This window comes from Hemiscyllium ocellatum, chromosome 47, assembly GCF_020745735.1.
Source record: "Hemiscyllium ocellatum isolate sHemOce1 chromosome 47, sHemOce1.pat.X.cur, whole genome shotgun sequence".
Taxonomy (NCBI): Eukaryota; Metazoa; Chordata; class Chondrichthyes; order Orectolobiformes; family Hemiscylliidae; genus Hemiscyllium; species Hemiscyllium ocellatum.
Window position 1 is genome coordinate 18,904,160 of NC_083447.1, and position 20,106 is coordinate 18,924,265.

General features: G+C 41.2%; 1 protein-coding gene across 3 annotated transcripts in view; it reads left to right on the top strand.

Moving 5' to 3' along the window:
• The window catches only part of timm50 (translocase of inner mitochondrial membrane 50 homolog (S. cerevisiae)), a 178,060-nt gene that overhangs the window by 120,619 nt on the left and 37,335 nt on the right, over window positions 1-20,106 (top strand). For 2 of the 3 annotated variants that reach the window (XM_060855933.1, XM_060855935.1), the window contains exons 4-7: window positions 2,517-2,575; window positions 3,818-3,937; window positions 6,610-6,714; window positions 14,317-14,415. In XM_060855933.1, coding sequence (XP_060711916.1) covers window positions 2,517-2,575; window positions 3,818-3,937; window positions 6,610-6,714; window positions 14,317-14,415 — 383 coding nt within the window. The remainder of the gene's footprint in view (window positions 1-2,516; window positions 2,576-3,817; window positions 3,938-6,609; window positions 6,715-14,316; window positions 14,416-20,106) is intronic. The other variant, XM_060855934.1, reaches the window with a different exon arrangement.

Here is a 20,106-nt window from a genome sequence, read left to right on the forward strand (position 1 = left end):
GGATGTTTAAACAGCAAAAGTTAAAAATATTAAGCAAGTCACAGAGCTAACATTGACCTTTCAACAGAACTGGGACAAGTTATTGGTACGTACTCCTTTTGGCTGTGTTCCTTTAATTCTTCTTTGTTATTTAATGCTTTCTGTCCTACTGTTTTGTTCTTTTACCATCTTTCCCACTATACTTGCTTCATTTCTAACTTTCCCACTTCGAAAGAATTAAAAGGTCTGATGTGAGATCGCCACTGACATCCACAAAACTGGCAGATAATGTTGTCATCATTAGAATCTTTGCACTGTGCCATCTCTGGCTGTTTTCTGTGTATATTGGATATTACTGGTCTACCATCAACACTAAAACTAAACACTCTGAACCCTTTCTTCTGAAGAAAGGTGACTCAACCTGAAATGTTAATTCTGATTTCTCTGTACAGATGCCACCAGACTTGCTGAGCTTTTCCAGCAATTTTTATTTTGTTTCTGATTCACAGTTCTTTTGATTTTTACTCTGAACCATATTTCATTGTTAATAATGCAGAAGTTTATTCCATTTCTTTTCTTAAGATGTCCTTGTATTGTTTGTGCTAACCACCTTGATTTCATTTACCCTGAGACAGTTCCCCGTAGATTATCTGCTTTGGGATTCTGTTTTTGCCAGTATGGGAGACATGGTCTGGACTTTCTGAAGTGTTTTCTCCATGTGGTTGAGCTATCACAATGCGAGATCTTATTTATAATTTTGTTCTGCCGTTGAATTCTTGTTTTGGACTTTGTTTAATGGGAACATTCCAGAGTTATGGTATGGCTGTAATTGCTGATCTAGGATGCTGCATCAAAGAGGCATAGAGTCATACAGCACGGAAACAGACCCTTCAGTCCAACCAGTCCATGCTGAACATAATCCCAAACTAAACTAGCCCCACCTGTCTGCTCCTATCCAAGTGTCTTTTCAGCATTGTAATTGTACCTGCATCCACTATCTCCTCAGGAAGTTCATTCCACATGCGGACCACCCTTTGTGTAAAAAAAATTTGACTCTTAAAAACATTTTAAAAATCTCTCTCCTCTTGCCTTAAAAATATGCACCCAAGTCTTGAAATTCTTCATCTTAGGGAAAAGACAACTACCATCAACTCTGTCTGTACCACTCATTATTTTATAAACTTCTATCAGGTCGCCTCTCAACTTCCTATGCTCCAGTGAAAAAAGTCCAGCCTTTCTTTATAACTCAAATCATTCATACCCAGCAACGTCCTGTTAATTTTTTTCTGAATCCTCTCCAGCTTGATAATATCCTTCCTATAATTGGGTGACAAGTCTTTGTGGGTTTTTTATATTCTATCTGATCTGACCTGCCACCTCTCTTTTGCATAATTATGTCTTTTCTTTAAGATTTGTACTATCTTCAACTTTTAGTTAACCATGGTTGGCGGGTCTAACTCTATGAACTTTTCTTACTTGCTGGAATATATCAATTCAGCACTTTCTGAAATATCCCCTTAAGCTTTTGCCAATGGCATCTCTTTGGCCTATTAATCTAAGTTGCCCGTTATGTATTCTTACATGATGGTTAGAACGTACGGAAGTAGGCCATTCGGTTTTGAGTGATCCGTGCCATCCCCTGACATAGGTACAAGTTGCAAGGTTTGTATCTCAGGTTGAGGTTTAGGGTGTAGGTTTGATATCCAGATGTTTCATTACCTGGCTAGGTAACATCATCAGTGGCGACCTCCAAGTGAAGCGAAGCTGTTGACTCCTGCTTTCTATTTATATCTTTCTCCTGGATGGGGTTCCTGGGGTTTGTGATGATGTCTTTTCCTGTTCATTTTCTGAGGGGTTGATCTATGTGCTTGTTTATGGCACTGTGGTTGGAGTGCCAGGCCTCTAGGAATTCTCTGGCATGTCTTTGCATAGCCTGTCCCAGGATAGATGTGTTGTCTCAGTCGAAATGGTGTTTTTTTTTCATCTATGTGTAGGGCTATGAGGGAGAGGGGGTTGTGTCTTTTTGTGGCTAGCTGGTGTTCATGTATACTGGTGGCTAACTTTCTTCCTGTTTGTCCTACGTAGTGTTTGTGGCAGTCCTTGCATGGAATTTTATAGATGACATTGGTTTTGTCCATGGGTTGTACTGGGTCTTTTAAGTTTGTTAGTTTTTGTTTGAAAGTGTTGGTGGGTTTTTGTGCTACTAGGATTCCGAGGGGTCTCAGTAGTCTGGCTGTCATTTCTGAAACTTCTTTGATACATGGTAAGGTGGTTAGGGTTTCTGGCTGTGTTTTGTCTGTTTGTCGTGGTTTGTTCTTGAGGAATCTGCACACTGTTTTTTGAGTATCCATTCTTCTTGAATACGTTGTATAGGTGGTTCTCCTCTGTTTTTCAAAGTTCGTCTGTGCTGCAGTGTGTGTTTATGAGGTCATCGCTATAGCCTTATTGAAAAATAATGGACAGTTCATTTAGAGAAAAAGTGCCTTAAAAGTTTGTGAATAAATTCAACTCAAAAAAAATTTTTTAATGCTTTGCAGATCCTCCTATCGTACAGCAATTGCGAAGAACATATCGCTACTTCAAAGATTACAGGCAGGTGGGTGTATCCAGAATATGCAATGTGCACAGCAGATCTTTCTGCTGTCATAGAGTCATAAATATCATGCAGTGTGTCATGGTACACCTATTCATTGACCTGTAGGTGCAGTATAAAGTGTCTCCATGATGAGGTGTCCTTCTGTACAAATCAACTGGCAAGTTTCTAATGCCATAAGCCCATATCCATAAACATGGTGGGAAGCTGTTGTTCAATTGCAAACGTTTGATAGATTGAGACTTGACATGTTACCACATAGAAGTTGGGCACACTAGTCTCAACTTCCATGTTACCTCATGCTGCAAAATATTGTCAAAGTTCTTCATCTCCTATCCAATTTATGAATTTAGCAAACTACTACATTCACCGAGGTAATAAGTGATCGTTAATCAGTTCTCACTTTCAACCCATGTAGTACAATTGGATCTTGGTGTTCTGAATTTCTGGGGAATTAAAACTTATTGGAAGCTGTTTTGCCAGTTGATCTGTTTCTTATGATCTGTATCTGAGAGTCTGTTATGGTATGCAGTCATCAAAACCAGCAATAACTTTTTCTTTTGTTGCTGGATGTTGTTGCATTTTGGTAGGTATGCATTGGGATAGGGAGTGGAATCTGTGAAAATGTTAAATTGAATGCTTCATTAATGCCGTGTAACCAATGCCACTGATAATAAAGTTGAAGTCAACCAAGTGATGCTAATATTGGGGCTTCCCTGAAGTTTTGGTTGAAAGGAAATGCATTTAACCTCAGATATGTAAACCACATACTGACCAGTAGACTGGGCTGAAAACTAGGCCTAAAAATACACAAAATAGTATCCCTGCCATCCAAATCTGAGCCGTTGCTGCTAGAGGCAAAGAGCAGAACCAGCTGACTGCCACGTCCTTGCTTCACCTTCACAATTAATGGAATATTAAGATTACTTGTGTTGGCATTGGTGGATATTAAGATCTTGCTGTGCTTGGTTGACCTTTGGTATATGTTGAGGTTCAGGTGTGTAGTAATCCCCTGGCAGCTGGGGCTGGACTTGCATGCAACAGATTTGTGAATGCAACAATAGAAAACCAGTAGCACTGAGGTTGTCATCAATAGGTGGGTGGGAAGCTCTGAAAAGAAATCTTCCTTTCCCTGCCACTTTAGACTGATCAAAGTATTTTTTTTTTACAAATTTGCCCTTGTAATATAAGCTGTTGCATGTTTCTTTGATCTGATCCTTTTCTTTTATTCCTTTCTTTCCCCAGATGATAATTGAGCCCACCAGTCAGAAGTTGTTGCCAGACCCCCTTAAAGAGCCATATTACCAGCCACCGTATACTGTTGTGTTAGAGCTAACAGATGTGCTTTTGCACCCAGAGTGGTCGGTAAGTCTCTCTACACCTGGTCATACAGTGCCTCTTGGTAGTGTTCACCACAGTGAATGCATCTGCAACAAACAGTGGATTTGACAAGATACGTTAAAGGAGAAGGGAAGTCTAAGGATAATATTTCTGTTGAAAGTATTCCTTTATTCCAGTTTTTTAAAAAACTTTTCCAGTTTAGTTTTAAACCATTGTCACTGAAATGTTTTATCTGCTCATTTACCTGATTGTTTCTTTGTTTATTTTTGAGGACTTGATTCACAAATTGGCTCTGCACTACCTAACATTGTAGTGGTAGTCTGCACTTCACAAATTCTTTCTGGCTCCTGATATTCCGAAAAGTACCAAGTTATTTCCTTAAAAGATGATTTGAATTTTTTTTACATACATGAAAACTATTTCCGATCACAAGAGAATACCTATATCTTACAACTTTCCTTTTTGCTATTTCTGTTTCTGCCCTGCCTTGAGGCATTGCTTCATATTGACGTGTCTCAGTCACTGCCTCCACTATCCTTGCTTTGCCAAAATTCTCATTCTTTGTGTATTAAGCCAATCGTTTTGCATGTTAGCAGCTTTCTGTTGGCACTTGGGTACATTTATGTGGAGTCTGCTCTGAACTCTCAACCAGTGGCACATGTGAAATGTTTCCATGTTTTGAAGTAGGAAGCAAGGCTGCTTTTATCTGTCTCCTGCACCTACAGAGGCCTTGAGAACAATTTACCAGGCCCAACTTCCAACCAGTGTTAAACTCTGATTTGCTTGTCGACATGGATGATGCAGTTGCTACTCCTTGAGTTAGTGCACTTAAGTGTTTCATTGTATCTGATGAAACTCACACCTGTTGAGTAGGCAGTCCCTTGTAATGTGAACACCTGAATACAGAGCAGGTGGTTGAAAGGAGCTGAGAACTCCCCATATGGTATTCCTCAGAGCAGAGAGACTGCAGTGATATGTATTACACTGTCTTTCCGCTATGTAAAGATCTAATGAAAGCATTTGCCCCTGGGTGAAATGAGTTTTTTTTTTCTTTATTATTTAATGTTGCTGAAAATGCGTCTTTATTGTGTTGCCTTTGTATGGACAGTTTAAAAATTATTGCCGTTTCGGTCCATTGCTTTTCAGAAATGTTGTGAGCCGTGTGGAGTCATTCCATCTTATTACATTGCACCACTTGCCTTTGGGGTTCAGATTGGATCTGTTCACACAGCAAGGCTCCACTTCAAAGGGTTGACCTGTATAGTCTTTTTGTATGTTAAATGCAAAGGGATAATTTTCTTAAAATGTAGTCCACCTTATCTCACCTTCCAGTGTGTCACCTACTGTTTATACCGCTTGGATTTTATTTCCCTTGGTTTATTTAAAACTTGACGAATCTGGATATCTAGAGATAAGACATCTGATAAGGAATTTTGTGACGTTATAAGATGATAAAGTGAGAACTCCAAAATATCGCTGTGACATTGCAGTCCACCTTGGCTGTCTGTGTTCCATAAACTCTGGTCAAAGCTGTGCAGTGGTGCTTTGTATGTTGATTGTCTATGCAAAAGATGTCTAAGCTGTGGCTCTTGTGCCCAAGCACTTCATTCTTTGAAGCCAAAGCAGTTTGTTTATTTTTGCAGTTGTCGTTGTTTTCTCTGTCATGCTTCTCATTTGTCCCATTTGAATTTCATGCCTAAACAGTCAAGAAAGGAAAGTTAGCTTTGTGGTCTACTAGATAGCAATTTTAATCGGCAAATCAAGACTTGGTATCTGCGTCTTGAGAAAAATACAGATTAATGGAAATTTGAATTTAGATGTCATGTTTGGCTATCAAGGAATAGAATTCCTACAGTGTGCAATCAGGCATTCAGCACATCGACACTGACTCCGAAGAACATTTCATTCAGTTGCACCCCTCTACCCTATCTCTGTAACCCTATATTTACCATGGCTAACCCACTTAGCCTGCACATCCCTGGACACTATGGGCAATGTAGCATGGTCAATCCACCTAATTTGCACATCTTTGGACTGTGGGAGGACACACACCCAGGCACAGGGAGAATATGCAAACTCCGCACAGTCACCCAAGGCTGGAATTGGACCTTGGTCGCTGGCTCAATGAAACAGCAGTACTAACAGTGAAACACAGCTTAATGAAATGCGCCAAGTGACCCATAAAAACAAAGCTTGATTGCTTCTGGTCTTTATCTACATTTGTCCCCTGTCACCAGCTAGCCTGTGTAATCATGCCACACTTTAACAATATCCCTTGAATCTTACTTTCGTGTTGCCAAATCTAGATCATTTGAGACAGCTGTTGCCTTCAGAGGTATCTATTGCTACAAATACTCTACACAAGTAACAAGATAACCTGTTTTAGTGATACTGATTTAAGGGATGAATATTGGCTTGGGCACCAGTGTACTCCCTTATTTTCAGTTGAGGTCTTTTACTTCCGCTGGATTGGAGCGACAGTCCTTGGTTTTAATGTCCCTTGCAAAAGACTGAAGTTCTGACACTGCAACCCTCCCTCTGCCTTGATCTGAAGATTAATTTCAATTGCTCCTCTGCTGTCTAGCTTGATCCTTCTTCAGGCTTCAAAGAGTGCTAGCATTGAGCAAAAACACTAAGCGTTTTATTGATGATGCTTTTTTAATTGACTCACTCTGTCCCTTTTCTTTTTTTTTAAGTTAGTCACAGGTTGGAGATTTAAGAAAAGGCCAGGAATAGACTACCTTTTCCAGCAGTTGGCACCATTGTATGAAATTGTTATCTTCACCACCGAAACGGGCATGGTGAGTTTTATTTATCCGCTGATTTTGCATCACATGTTTCAATATACATGAAGATGTCTTCATGTTGATTTTATTTTTCTCCTTTCATCTTGTTCACATGGATCAGCCAGTGTGTAAGTCAGCAAAGAACAGCAAGGTACCAGGAGCAGTCTGAAATCCCCGAATGAGCTGCTATCACCTGGAATGTGAATTTGTTAGGAAAGGTGAACTACTGGATTTGCTTTAAAGGGAACCAGTTGCTATTCAAAACTGTAAAGTAACCGCATTATTGTAATTTCTAATTTCTGAATAACATAGTTGCAAAATATATATAATTGCGATACTAGATGTAGCCAGTCTGCTAAATCTTAATTTGATTATAGTTATGTGATTGCATCATGTTCTAAAAGAAACAATTAAATTTAACTATAAATTCTTCAAAATTCAAACTCTTTGAGACACTAATTTGCTGGGCTTTGCGACTCTTAAATATGTAGTAGGGAGTGTGTTTACATTTTAACAGCTGCAATTAACAGCAAGTGAGCAGTTTCGGGTATATCTTTGCCATGACAAGTGGTTGAGGCCAAGACCTTGCTTTCGAGAAGGAGTTTGATAGAATTCTAAGGGATAATGGGATTATAGGGTGTGGGGAGAGAGCTAAATCAGAGTGCTGACTTGGATGATCAGCCTGATCGCATTGAATGGCAGAGCTAGCTCGAAGTGCCAAAGGGCCTAATCCAGCTCCTATTTTCTGTGTTTCACCAATTGTAATTATAAGTACAAGTGTTCAAATTCATTTTTCCCACCTTTGGCAGAGTCTCGTTGTGAATCTACTATAGATTCACAAGCTCCTCTTTAACCTGGCATTTGAATAGGATAGGTGGTTGGTAAATATGAAATGGGAGGAAGCAGCATCCGAAGCCAAAACAGAAATTTCTGGAAGAGCTCAGCCGGTCTGGCAGCATCTGTGTTGAGAAAGCGGAATTAACACTTTGCGTCTTAGTCACAGAGATGTACAGCACGGAAACAGAGTCTTCAGTCTAACTCATCCATGCTGACCAGATATTCCAACCTAATCTAGTCCCACTTGCCAACGCCCAGCCCATATCCCACCAAACCCTTCCAATTCATTATATCCATCCAGCTGCCTTTGAAATGTTGCATCCTTCATCAGAACTTAGAAATGAAGACAGAAATTGCTGGAAAAACTGATTTCTAGATCTGCAACTCTTTTTTTTCTTGGTTTGGAAGTACCATCAGATCAGTGCATAGCCACTGTCCTCCCAAAGAGTACTGCAGTCTCTTAAATACAGCCATGTAATACAAGCCTATTTGCTTAAGATAATTCGAGTAGACAGTCAGATAATTTAAAAATCTGTTGATAATGTGCTTTGAGCATTTATGTTGAAAATGATGTTGCAATGTTCCATGCAGTTGAAGAGACAGGAACAAAGGCTGAGTGTGCTATATGAGGAAAGTTTACTTTAAATTGGAATTACACCATCAGGGCAAAAGTGAGCTCTGCAGGTGTTGGGGATCAGAGTCAAGACTATGGTGCTAGAAAAGGACAGCAGGTCAGCCAGCATCCGAGGAACAGGAGAATCAATGTTTCGGGCAAAATCCCTTCACCAGAAATGAGGCTCTGACCCCCCTCCCATTTTCTCATCACCCCCTCTGCTCACAGCCTTATTCCTGGTGAAGGGCTTTTACCCGAAACGTCGATTCTTCTGCTCCTCAGATGCTGCCTGACCTGCTCTGCTTTTCCAGCACCACACACTAATTAAATCATCAGCAACAGCTGTCTCACTATTCAAGGATGGGATGGGACTTATTTAGATTTGTGAGTTTCTGCCTTGGATCTACAAGTGACTGAATAGGCTGATTCTCAACCTACACATCTTTGAGCATATGGGGCATAGTGTTTCATGAGGTAATGAGAATACAGGACTTGCTGTGTTTTCTTTCTGGCAATTTGAAAGTTGAAGAAATGGGACCTGGTGAAAGAAATGGTTTTTAGCTATCCAGACAGTATCTTGTCTCTTGTAGTTAAGTTTGAGGACTTTTGCCTGAATGCTTCTTGATCTAACTGCAAATCTGACTTCAAGAAGGGTACTAGTGTTTGTTCGATGAATCTCCCATTGAATTTGGAATACATGGCAGATGCTCTTCAATCTCAGTCACCTTTATGCTCAAACTAAATTAACCGCCATGAATGATTTCCAGTTCATAGGTGACTGTTGCCTTGTTTCTTCCAATCAGCATTAAATTTGCAAGCCACTCTTGATTTCTTCAACTCGAGATGTAAGAAACTGTGCCTGTCCTTGAATGTTGCCAAAACAAAATCTCTCATTGACCCATGTTTGGTCGACCAGATATTCGACTTCCTAAACATGCCGAAAGGGAGAATCAAAATATATTGAACATCTCTTATAACCTGGCAGTCCGTGCTGTCAAAAGGCCATCATTGAGAATGAGATCCAAAGCTGGAACTGCTGTGCCAGCTCAGCCTTCTACAAACCGTGGCATCAAGTGTTTGACAACAAAGACCTCTGCAAGTCCTCAATAACCCTACTGTACAGAGCAGTTGTCGTCATCATATTCCTGGACTGTGTAACAGCATCATGTAAGAGTGCTAGAGAAATTCCATCAGCCATGCTTGTTAGTTAATGAGATCTTAATTTAAAAGAGTAAAGGCTGGCAACTGTGTTCTAAAGACACTTCCACTTAGTTTTTCACAGCAGGTTTCAATGTAGTTAAGAACTAATTCCACCCAGCTATTCACCCTTTTACCATCAGTCACTGAGAGAAGACAATGAGTCCATTTTTAATTAGACACAGCCCTGCATATGCCTGGATTTTGTTGAGTTCCACTTTAGCATCCATGTAACACATTGTCAACTGATTATATATATTACATTTAAATCATGAAGGAGAATTAATGACCAGGTTTGGTGCATTGGGTGGTAAGGAACCAGTATTGAGTTCGTGAGCATGTTTAAGAGCAAATGAAATTAAACTTTAGACAAGAGTTTGGCAAATGGGAGCCTGACAGAATGGTGGAGAAGTGCTTATCAAAGTAACAGAAGAATTTCAGTATCAGTGGGGAGGGAGGAGTGGAGAATGTGGAGGTGTGTTGTGGTTTTAATAATGGATTTGATATGAACATGAAGCTCAGATCTGGGTTAAACAGGATTTTATTTGGCCTCGTTCAACCGAAGTGATACTGGTACTTGTAAATCAGTGCAGCTTATTATTGTTATACCAAACTGTTTCTCTTTTTTATTTTTATTTTTTTCTCTCCATTTCCCTTATGTAAGTGTACCTTGTTTTTCTTGGATCTTTTCCCCTTTGTCCTTCAGCTGATTTCTTTTTATTTCTCGCAAATCCCTACTCCCTCCTGTCGTCTTCATTAATTCTTTGCAAGCCAGAAGAATGCTGATAGGTGACAATATTTTTATTTAAGAGACATGATGCCACACCAGTGTTTAGAAAATCCCTGCCTAATAAAACATGAAATTTGGAAAAAAAAACTCTGTTGCAACAGATTCAGTTTCACATGAGGCAGCTAAATTTCAACAATGTTCTTTCGAGCATGATTTGAAACTAGGTGAAGCAAATCAGATATACTTGTTCTGGAATAGATAATGATGAATGTGGATAGGTACCTGCCCGGCAGGTTTCTGCCTGTCTGTACAGCAAGACAGGTTTCTTTGCTAATTGCCTCATGCTTATCTCACTACTAAATTACAGCATGCAAGCAGAGTCTACATAATTATTGCAGCACAAAATATTTTTTACTCTGTATTTCCCATCTGTTTAATAGTTCCAACAATAGTTGTTGATTTGAAGTTGTTGTTATTCAGAACGCAGTTTAAAAACATGATTTTAATTATCATAGCATCAGTGAGGTTTGCAGCACAAAAGTTCCCTCTGATCCATCGAACCTGTGCCATTCAAAAACAACCACCTAACTATTCTAGTCCTATTTTCCAACAGTGGCACATAGCCTTGTATGCCTTGGCATCCCGTGTGGACATCTACGTAAATTTTGAGGATTTCTGCCACACTTACCCCAAATCCTTTCTTAAAAAAATTATCTACTTATTCTGTTTCCTTAAGGGACCAGTGGTTGTGCACCTTGTGGTCCTTTGATACTCCGTGCTTTCTAGGATCCTATTATTTGAGGCAGCAAGGTGGTTCAGTGGTTAGCACTGCTGTCTCACACAATCTTTGGATTTTGAGAGTGAAACCAGAACACCCAGAGGAAACACATGCAGACATGAGGAGAATGTGCAAGTTCCACGCAGACAGTTGTCCAAGGCTGGAATTGAACCCAAGTCCCTGGTGCTGTGGCAGCAGTGCTAACCACCCAGCCACCATGCCACCCTAAAACTATCTCTGACATCTGTCCTGTATCTATTACCCCTCAATTTAAAGTAATGTCCCCTCATGCTAGCCATAGCCAATCAAGGAGAAAGGCTCTCACTGTCCAACCTATCCAACCCTCTGATCATCTTATGTCTCAATTAAGTCACCTCTCAACCACCACCTCTCCAACGAAAACAGCCTCAAGTCCCTCAGCCTTTCCTCACGAGACCTTTCCTCACGAGACCTTCCCTACGAGACAACAGTCTCGTAAATCTCTTCTGAATCCTTTCCAAAGCTTCCACACCATTCCTATAATGATGTGACCAGAATTGTATGCAGTACTCCAAGTGTGGCCGCACTGGAATTTTGTACAGCTGCAGCATGACCTCATGATTCCAAAACTCAATCCCTCTACCAATGAAAGCTAACACACCGTATGCCTTCTTAACAACTCTATCAAATTGGGTGGCACCTTTCAAGGATCTGTGTACCTGGACACAGATCTCTCTGCTCAGGCACACTACTAAGAATCTTACCATTAGCCCAGTACTCTGCATTCCTGTAACTCCTTCTAAAGTGAATCACCTCACACTTTTCCACATTAAACTCCTATTTGCCACCTCTCAGCCCAGCTCTGCAGCTTATCTTTGTTCCTCTGTTACCTACAACATCCTTTGTCACTAACCAAAACTCTACCAACCTTAGTGTCATCCGCAAATTTACTATCATGGAGAACCTTATCAAATGCCTCACTGAAATCTATATACACAACATCAACCACTTTACCCTCATCCACCTGTTTGGTCACCTTCTCAAAGAGCTCGTAGTCACAGGTGAGGTGCCGGAAGACTGGAGGTTGACTAATGTGCTGTCACTATTTAAGAAAGGTGCTAAGGACGATCCAGGGAACTATAGACCAGTGAGCCTGACGACGGTGGCAGGCAAGCTGTTGGACAGAATCCTGAGGGACAGGATGTACATGTATTTGGAAAGGCAAGGACTGATTAGAGATATAGTCAACATGACTTTGTGCGTGGGCAATCATGTCTCACAAACTTTATTGAGTTTTTTGATGAAATAACAAACAGGATTGATGAGGGCTGAGCGGTAGATGTGATCTGTATGGACTTCATTAAGGCATTCGACATGGTTCCCCATGGAAAACTGGTTAGCAAGGTTAGATCTCACCATTTGGATACGGAACTGGCTCAAAGGTAGAAGAGAGAAGGTGGTAGAGGAGGGTTGTTTTTCAGACTGGAGACCTGTGACCAGTGGAGTGCCTCAAGGATTGGTGCTGAGTCCACTATCTTTCGTCATTTATATAAATGATTTGGATGTGAGCAGAAGAAGTATAGTTAGTAAGTTTGCAGATGCCTCCAAAATTGGAGGTGTAGTGGACAGCGAAGAGGGCTACCTCGGACTATAATGGGATCTCGATCAGATGAGTCAATGGGCTGATGAGTGGCAGATGGAGTTTAATTTACATCAATGCAAGGTGCTGCATTTTGGGAAAGCAAATCTTAGCAGAACTTATATGCTGAATGGTAAGATTAGGAAGTGTTGCTGAACAAAGAGACCTTGGAGTGCAGGTTCATAGCTCCTTGAAAGTGGAGTCGCAGGTAGATAGGATAGTGAAGAAGGCATTTGGTACGCTTTCCTTTATTGGTCAGAGTATTGAGAACAGGAGTTGGGAGGTCATGTTCCAGCTGCACAGGACATTGGTTCGGCCTCTTTTGGAATATTGTGTACAATTCTGGTCGTCTTCCTATCGAAAGGATGTTGTAAAACTTGGAAGGGTCAGAAAAGATTTACAAAGATGTTGCCAGAGTGGAAGATTTGAGCTATCGGGAGAGGTTGAATAGGCTGGAGCTGTTTTCCCAGGAATGTCGGATGCTGACGGGTGACCTTATAGAGGTTTATAAAATCATGAGGGGCATGGATAGGATAAATAGACAAAGTCTCTTCCCTGGGGTGGGGGGAGTCCAGAACTAAAGGACATAAGTTTAGGGTAAGAGGGGAAAGATGTAAAAGAGACCTATGGGGCAACTTTTTACAGAGGGTGGTACGGGTGTGGAATGAGCTGCCAGAGGAAGTGGTGGAGGCTGGTACAATTGCAACATTTAAGAGGCATTTGGGTGGGAATATGAATAGGAAGAGTTTGGAGGGATATGGACCAGGTGCTGGCAGGTGGGACTAGATTGGGTTGGGATATCTGGTTGGCATGGATGAGTTGGACCGAAGGGTCTGTTTCCATGTTGTACATCTCTATTACTCTATAACTCAATAAGGTTTGTGAGGCACAATCTGTCCTTAACAAAACCATGTTGACTATCCCTAATCAACTTATTCCTTTCCAAATGATTAAAAATCCTATCTCTTTTATAATCCTTTCAAACACTTTATCCACAACTAAAGTAAGGTTCATTGGTCTATAATTACCGGGTTGTCTCTACTCCCCTCCTTGAACAAGGAAACTGCATTCCTATTCCTCTAAATAATAACGGCATAAAGATCAAAGGCTTGGCAAACTGTAGGAATTCTATGAAATGGGAAAGTTTTAAATGTTTTCACTAGTCAAAAACTTTTAATAATCAGAGAACACAGACTAAAGATTTAAGCAGACAGAATGATTAGTTTTTTTTTCTTCTGTAATGTGCTGTGATGATCAGAGTACACTTCATGAAAGGGTTTTGGAAAGATTCAAAAGTAACATTTTGAAAAGTGAATTAAAGATGTGCTTAAAGAAAAGAACTTTGCAGGGCCATGGTGAAGATCAGGGGAAGTAAGCCTAATTGGTACAACAACCTCCTGTGTTTTTGGATGCTAATATTGCTACTACAAATTCAGTTCGTGTCCCTTAATTTCAGACTGCTGAAATTGGATCTCCAAAGATCCAGGAGTGGCAGCTCTCTGATTGGTGGGAACAGTGGCATCAAACTAGCCGGATGCATCCTTTGGGGTCACCTGTATCTTTTGTTAGAAAGCTGAGTAATATCTTTGAACACTCTATTGTGGCCCCAGCTGCAAAGTCATGGGCCTTGCACAGCCAGCAATGTAAACTTTGTGTCTTTATTGAGGTGTATGACTTGAAAACCATCTTCCTATTTGCTGCCATTGGCAATTCCCAGCAAGTTCGTTTCTTGATTGCAGTTGGTTGCAAACCACTAGCACCAGCCTCGTTTGATTTCAGTTAGCACAAACTGGAATCTATCTTTATGGCAGTGCCTGACAGCTCTCTCTGTTTTTCTCTTACAGACAGCATATCCACTTATTGACAGTGTAGATCCACATGGATTCATAATGTATCGTTTGTTCAGGGACGCCACACGGTATATGGAAGGTCACCATGTCAAGGTAGTTTTGCCTTTTTGACTTTTTTGTACTAATACAGTTGGGTCTTTGCAACATGATGGTACAATGTTCTAAGAGGTTTGATTGTAAAACATTTAATTTGTCAATGAACAATCATGACCACCTTGGCATGAGTCATACTGGGCAATTCAGTTGTAGAGTGCTTAAACTGGTGAGGGAAAACTAGTTATTTCCAATTCACCCTTCAACTCAAATAAAGGAATTTTCAGCTTTTTGCAGTGAGGTCTGTTGATTATATTGACTGAGAGGAAGAGGTTATGGACTCTTTCACTAGCAGTTGAAATGAGGACCAAAACATGCCGGAGCAGGGTTTTGGCATGAATTGGACTGCTTTGTTAGATAGTTACCATTTTATATAAAGTAGATTTTATGCCTTCCTTTCAAAGTGTCTCCTGAAAGAAGTTAAAATGGTGGAAGTTTCAGGATAAGAGACTCTCGATGCTGGAAATCTAAAAGAGAAATGGGAAACGCTCAAATGGTCCAAAATATTCTGATAAGAAAGAAACAGTTGAGGTTTCAATCTTCCATCAGAATTGCAAGGTGCAATGGTAGATCTGAAATCTTCACTGTTTCTCCCTCCAAAAAGTTCTGTCAAACCTGCTAAATATTCCAGTTCCAAAATCACAGGTATACTCACCAGGAAGTGAATACCTGAGGAAGCTGTCAAAGATCTGAAACGTTGTGAAGAGATTGCTTACGTGCTTGATGCCAGAGAGTTGTTGATGATTTTCTCACAGCTAAAGTTTCAACTCTATTAATTTTAAAGACTGCACACAGGTTAGAGATTCTCAGGAAGTCATTTCGGCAAATGTGCTTTGCTTTCCTGTTGCTGTCACTCCACAGAGTGACCATCTCTAATTCTCTTACCCTGTTAGCTTGATCATCGTGTGTCATTCTGTCAATGTTCAGAGCTCAGTGAATTGAAGAAACCGATATATCAAATATCTTCGGCAGGGAGTTTTCTACCACCTCCTTACGTTTACGATGCTCAGTCGGAAGCTTTTAGCCAAAAAGCAGATTTGTAGAGAGTATTTCTATAGGTCTCTGATCTGGCTGTTTATCGGGAGTGGAAAATAGACACCAGGTTAGCTGCAGTCACAAACTATATTCACTTGACTGGGGAACTGGGGTCCAGCAAAGGTTGGCACCTTCAGATAAGGTAGTGAGTAAACTTCAAAACAAAATCTTTAATGTTTCAGACATCCACAAGTCTGTAACGGGTTAAAGCCCACAGCAAAGCTCTGTATCCCATCTGTCTGATGCGTCTGCCATCAATTCCATAGTACCTGCAGCATAATATTTACAAAGCAAAGGTTTATCAAGGGGCAGCATGCGATGGTTTGTGAATTGCCCTATGCTCTGTAATCTGAGCTCCTCTAAAATGACCATGCCTACAATAGTATGTGTGGCCTGCATTACTGCAAGCCTTCTGCCTCGCCTCCCACCTCCCATCTGTTGTTCCATGGCACCCAGGGAGTCTTTCGGAGCACACACCATCCCCTTGGGCCTCCTGAAAAAGACTGGGGTTTGCCGAAAGCAGCAGCAATGACAGACCTGCTGTGCAGTTGAGATTACGATAGTTTAAAGGCTGCTGGTGCTGTAACCACAGTGTTAGAGACTGATTCCCCAAAGGGCCTTTTTATTTCCAGATGAAAGACATGGGTAGCTATAGCCACAAGTGCTTAATTGCATATCAGTGTCTCCGTAGTATGAGCGTTTGTGGCATTTTAGAAAATTATGTCAATGGTCCTAGTCTCTTGTTTGCCTCAGTCCCTCAGTTTTTACTTTGGCCGTGCTAATGTTCTTCATGCAATGCTTTTTTAAATCCTGACTTCACTCTTCAGTATTTTTGGTTCCTAGTTTTTCTTTTCTGTAATAAATGCACTACTTCTGTTCTCTGGGAAGGTTGAGAAACTTTTAGCTGTAATCTGGGTTAATTATTTGCCTTCGTTCTGACTTCATCTTCTGGATTACAATGTTTGTTTAAAGTCCAACTCTAATTATAATACTCTGGGGAGGGGGAGGGAGTGGATGCAAATGCATGCGTGATAAAGCTGTGGTGTAAAACCTAAGTTTGCCCAAAACGAGCCTGTTCATCTAAATGTAAATTATAATACCAGCAGTTGATCCTGATCATTTAATGTGTGGAAAATTGATACGGAGTCGGATAGAAAAACACTTTCTCTGTGGGTTCCTTCATCCTTTATGCTGCCTTTTTCTTGTAAGAGTAATGTGGGCACTGCCATGTTTTGGTATCATGTTGGCAGACTAACCTTTTTGTAAGAAAGATCACAACAGAGCATCATTTTATTCCTTCTCATTACCTGCTTTGCAACAGGATCGTCAGCTAACAATCTGGGACAAGAACCTTGGTTGATTACGTTGTCCCAAGTGAGATCAACTAATTTCATAGAATCAAAGAATGATTATAGCACCGAAGGAGACCGTTCAATCCATTGGTCTACACTCATGGAATACAGGGAGAACTAACCATTTGGATACAGAACTGGTTCAAAGATAGAAGACAGAGAGGGTGGTGGTGGTGGAGGGTTGTTTTTCAAACTGGAGGCCTGTGACCAGTGGAGTGCCACAAGGATCGGTGCTGGGCCCTCTACTTTATGTCATTTACATAAATGATTTGGATGCGAGCATAAGAGGTACAGTTAGTAAGTTTGCAGATGACAGCGAAGAGAGTTACCTCAGATTACAAGATCTTGACCAGATGGGCCAATGGGCTGAGAAGTGGCAGACGGAGTTTAATTCAGATAAAATGTGAGGTGCTGCATTTTGGGAAAGCAAATCTTAGCAGGACTCATACACTTAATGGTAAGGTCCTAGGGAGTGTTGCTGAATGAAGAGACCATGGAGTGCAGGTTCATAGCTCCTTGAAAGTGGAGTCGCAGGTAGATAGGATAGTGAAGAAGGCGTTTGGTTTGCTTTCCTTTATTGGTCAGAGTATTGAGTACAGGAGTTGGGAGGTCATGTTGCAGCTGTACAGGACATTGGTTAGGCTGCTGTTGGAATATTGCGTGCAATTCTGGTCTCCTTCTAATTGGAAAGATGTTGTGAAACTTGAAAGGGTTCAGAAAAGATGTATAAGGATGTTGCCAGGGTTGGAGGATTTGAGCTATAGGGAGAGGCTGAACAGGCTGGGGCTGTTTTCCCTGGAGCAAGCGAGGGAGGGTGAGGGGTGACCTTGTAGAATTTTATTAAATCATGAGGGGCATGAATAGGATAAATAGACTAAGTCTTTTCCCTGGAGTCGGGGAGTCCAGAACTAGAGGGCATAGGTTTAGGGTGAGAGGGGAAAGATATATAAACGAGACCTAAGGGGCAACTTTTTCACACATCTGTGTCCAAATGGCTGGTTCTCCCTGCATTCCATGCGATCTTGCTAACTAGTCTCCCATGGGAAACCTTGTCAAATGTCTTACTGGAGTCCACATAGATCACATCTACTGATCTGTTCTCATGAATCCTCTTTGTTACTTCAAAAAACTCAATCATGATTTCCCACGCAGAAAGCCATGTTGACTATCCCATATCAGTCCTTGCCTTTCCAAATACATGTACATCTGTCCCTCAGGATTCCCTCCAACAACTTGCCCACCGCTGACATCAGGCTCACTGGTCTGTAGTTCCCTAGCTTGTCCTAACCACCCTTCTTGAGCAGTGGCATCACGTTAGCCAACCTCCAGTCTTCTGGAGGTTGTGACTATTGATGATACAAATATCTCAGCAAGATGCCCAGCAATCACTTCCCTAGCTTCTCACACAGTTCCAGGGTACACCTGATTAGGTCCTGTGGATTTATCCACTTTTATGTGTTTCAAGACATCCACCACTTCCTCATCTATAATATGGACATTTTTCAAGAAGTTACCATCTATTTCCCTACATTCTATATCTTGCATGTCCTTTTCCACAGTAAATACTGATGCAACATACTCATTTAGTATCTTCCCCACTCTCCTGTGGCTCCACACAAAAGCCACCTTGCTGACTTTTGAGGGGCCCTATTCTCTCCATAGTTACCCTTTTGTCCTTAATGTATTTGTAAAAACCCTTTGTATTTTCCTTAATTCTATTTGCCAAAGCTATCTCATGTCCCCTTTTTGCCCTCCTGATTTCCCTCTTAAGTATTCTCCTACTGCCTTTATACTCTTCTAAGGATTCATTTGATCTATCCTGTCTATACCTGACATATGCTTCCTTCTTTTCCTTAACCAAACCCTCCATTTCTTTAGTCATCCAACATTCCCTAAACTTACCAGCCTTTCCTTTCACCCTAATAGAAACATACTTTCTCTGGATTCTTGTTATCTCATTTCTGAAGGCTTCCTATTTTCTATCTGTCCCTTTACCTGTGCACGTCTGGCTCCAGTCAGCTTTTGAAAGTTCTTGCCTAATACTGTCAAAATTGGCCTTTCTCCAACTTAGAAGTTCAACTTTTCAATCTGTTTTTTTCCTATCACTATTTTAAATCTAATAGAATTATGGTCGCTGGATCCAAAGTGCTCCCCCACCGACACGTCAGTCACCTGCCATGCCTTATTTCCCAAGAGTTGGTCAAGTTTTGCACCTCCTCTGGAAGCTGTATCCACATACTGAATCAGAAAAATTGTCTTGTACGCACTTAACAAATTCCTCTCCATCTAAACCCTTAACATGGACTGGGACTGCCATAGTGTTTGGAAAGTTAAAATCCCCGACCATAACCACCCTATTATTCTTACAGATAGCTGAGATTTCCTTTACAAATTTGTTTCTTAATTTCCCTCTGACTATTAGGGGATCTATAATACAATTGCTGCTGATGTGGCCCCCTCTATATAGAGGAGACCAAACGCAGATTCTGGTACCAGCTCGCAGAGCATCTGCACTTTGTATGAATGCTCCAACCCAACTTTCCAGTTGCCAGCCATTTTAATTCCCCCTCCCACTCCCCCAGTGACATGTCCATCCTTGGACTCCTCCACTGTCAAAAGTGAGGTCAAATGTAAATGGGAGGATCAACACCTGATATTTCTGCCTTGGGAGCTTAGAGCCCAACGGCGTCAATATTTACTTCACGAGCTTCAAATTCCTTCCACCCCAGCCTGATCCCCTGTCCACCTTCCTGACCTGCCCTGCCCATCTCCATCTTCCTACTCACCCATTCACTCTGCCCTTTTCACTGATTAATCCAAATACTTCTACACCGCCCCCCCCCCCCCCCTCTCCACCCGACCCTTCCCCCCAGCCACACCCCTCCACTTACTTCTGGGCTCCACTCCCCTGCCCAATGCTGATAGAGTTTCAGCGCAAAACATTGACTTTCCTGCTCCTCTGCTGTCTGACCTGCTGTGCTTTTCTAGTATCGTGTCTATTGATGCCAGGTCAGTGACCATAATATCAAACATTTTGGTTAACTATGGAAAATGGTAAGGAGAAATCTGGAGCAAAAACAATTAATTGTGGCAGAAAATGCACTGCCTTTAAAGAAACCGTTTGGGTGCAGTCATGATTTTCCATAAGGGAGAAAAGTAGAGCTCCCTGGATGAAGGAAGTGATGGAGTGGAGAGTGAAACAGAGAAAAGGTTCATAAAATGATCTACAAAAATAGAGTAGCAGTCAGACATTCAGTCCCTTGAACCTGTGTCACCATTCAGTAAGACCCCAGCTGATCTGATA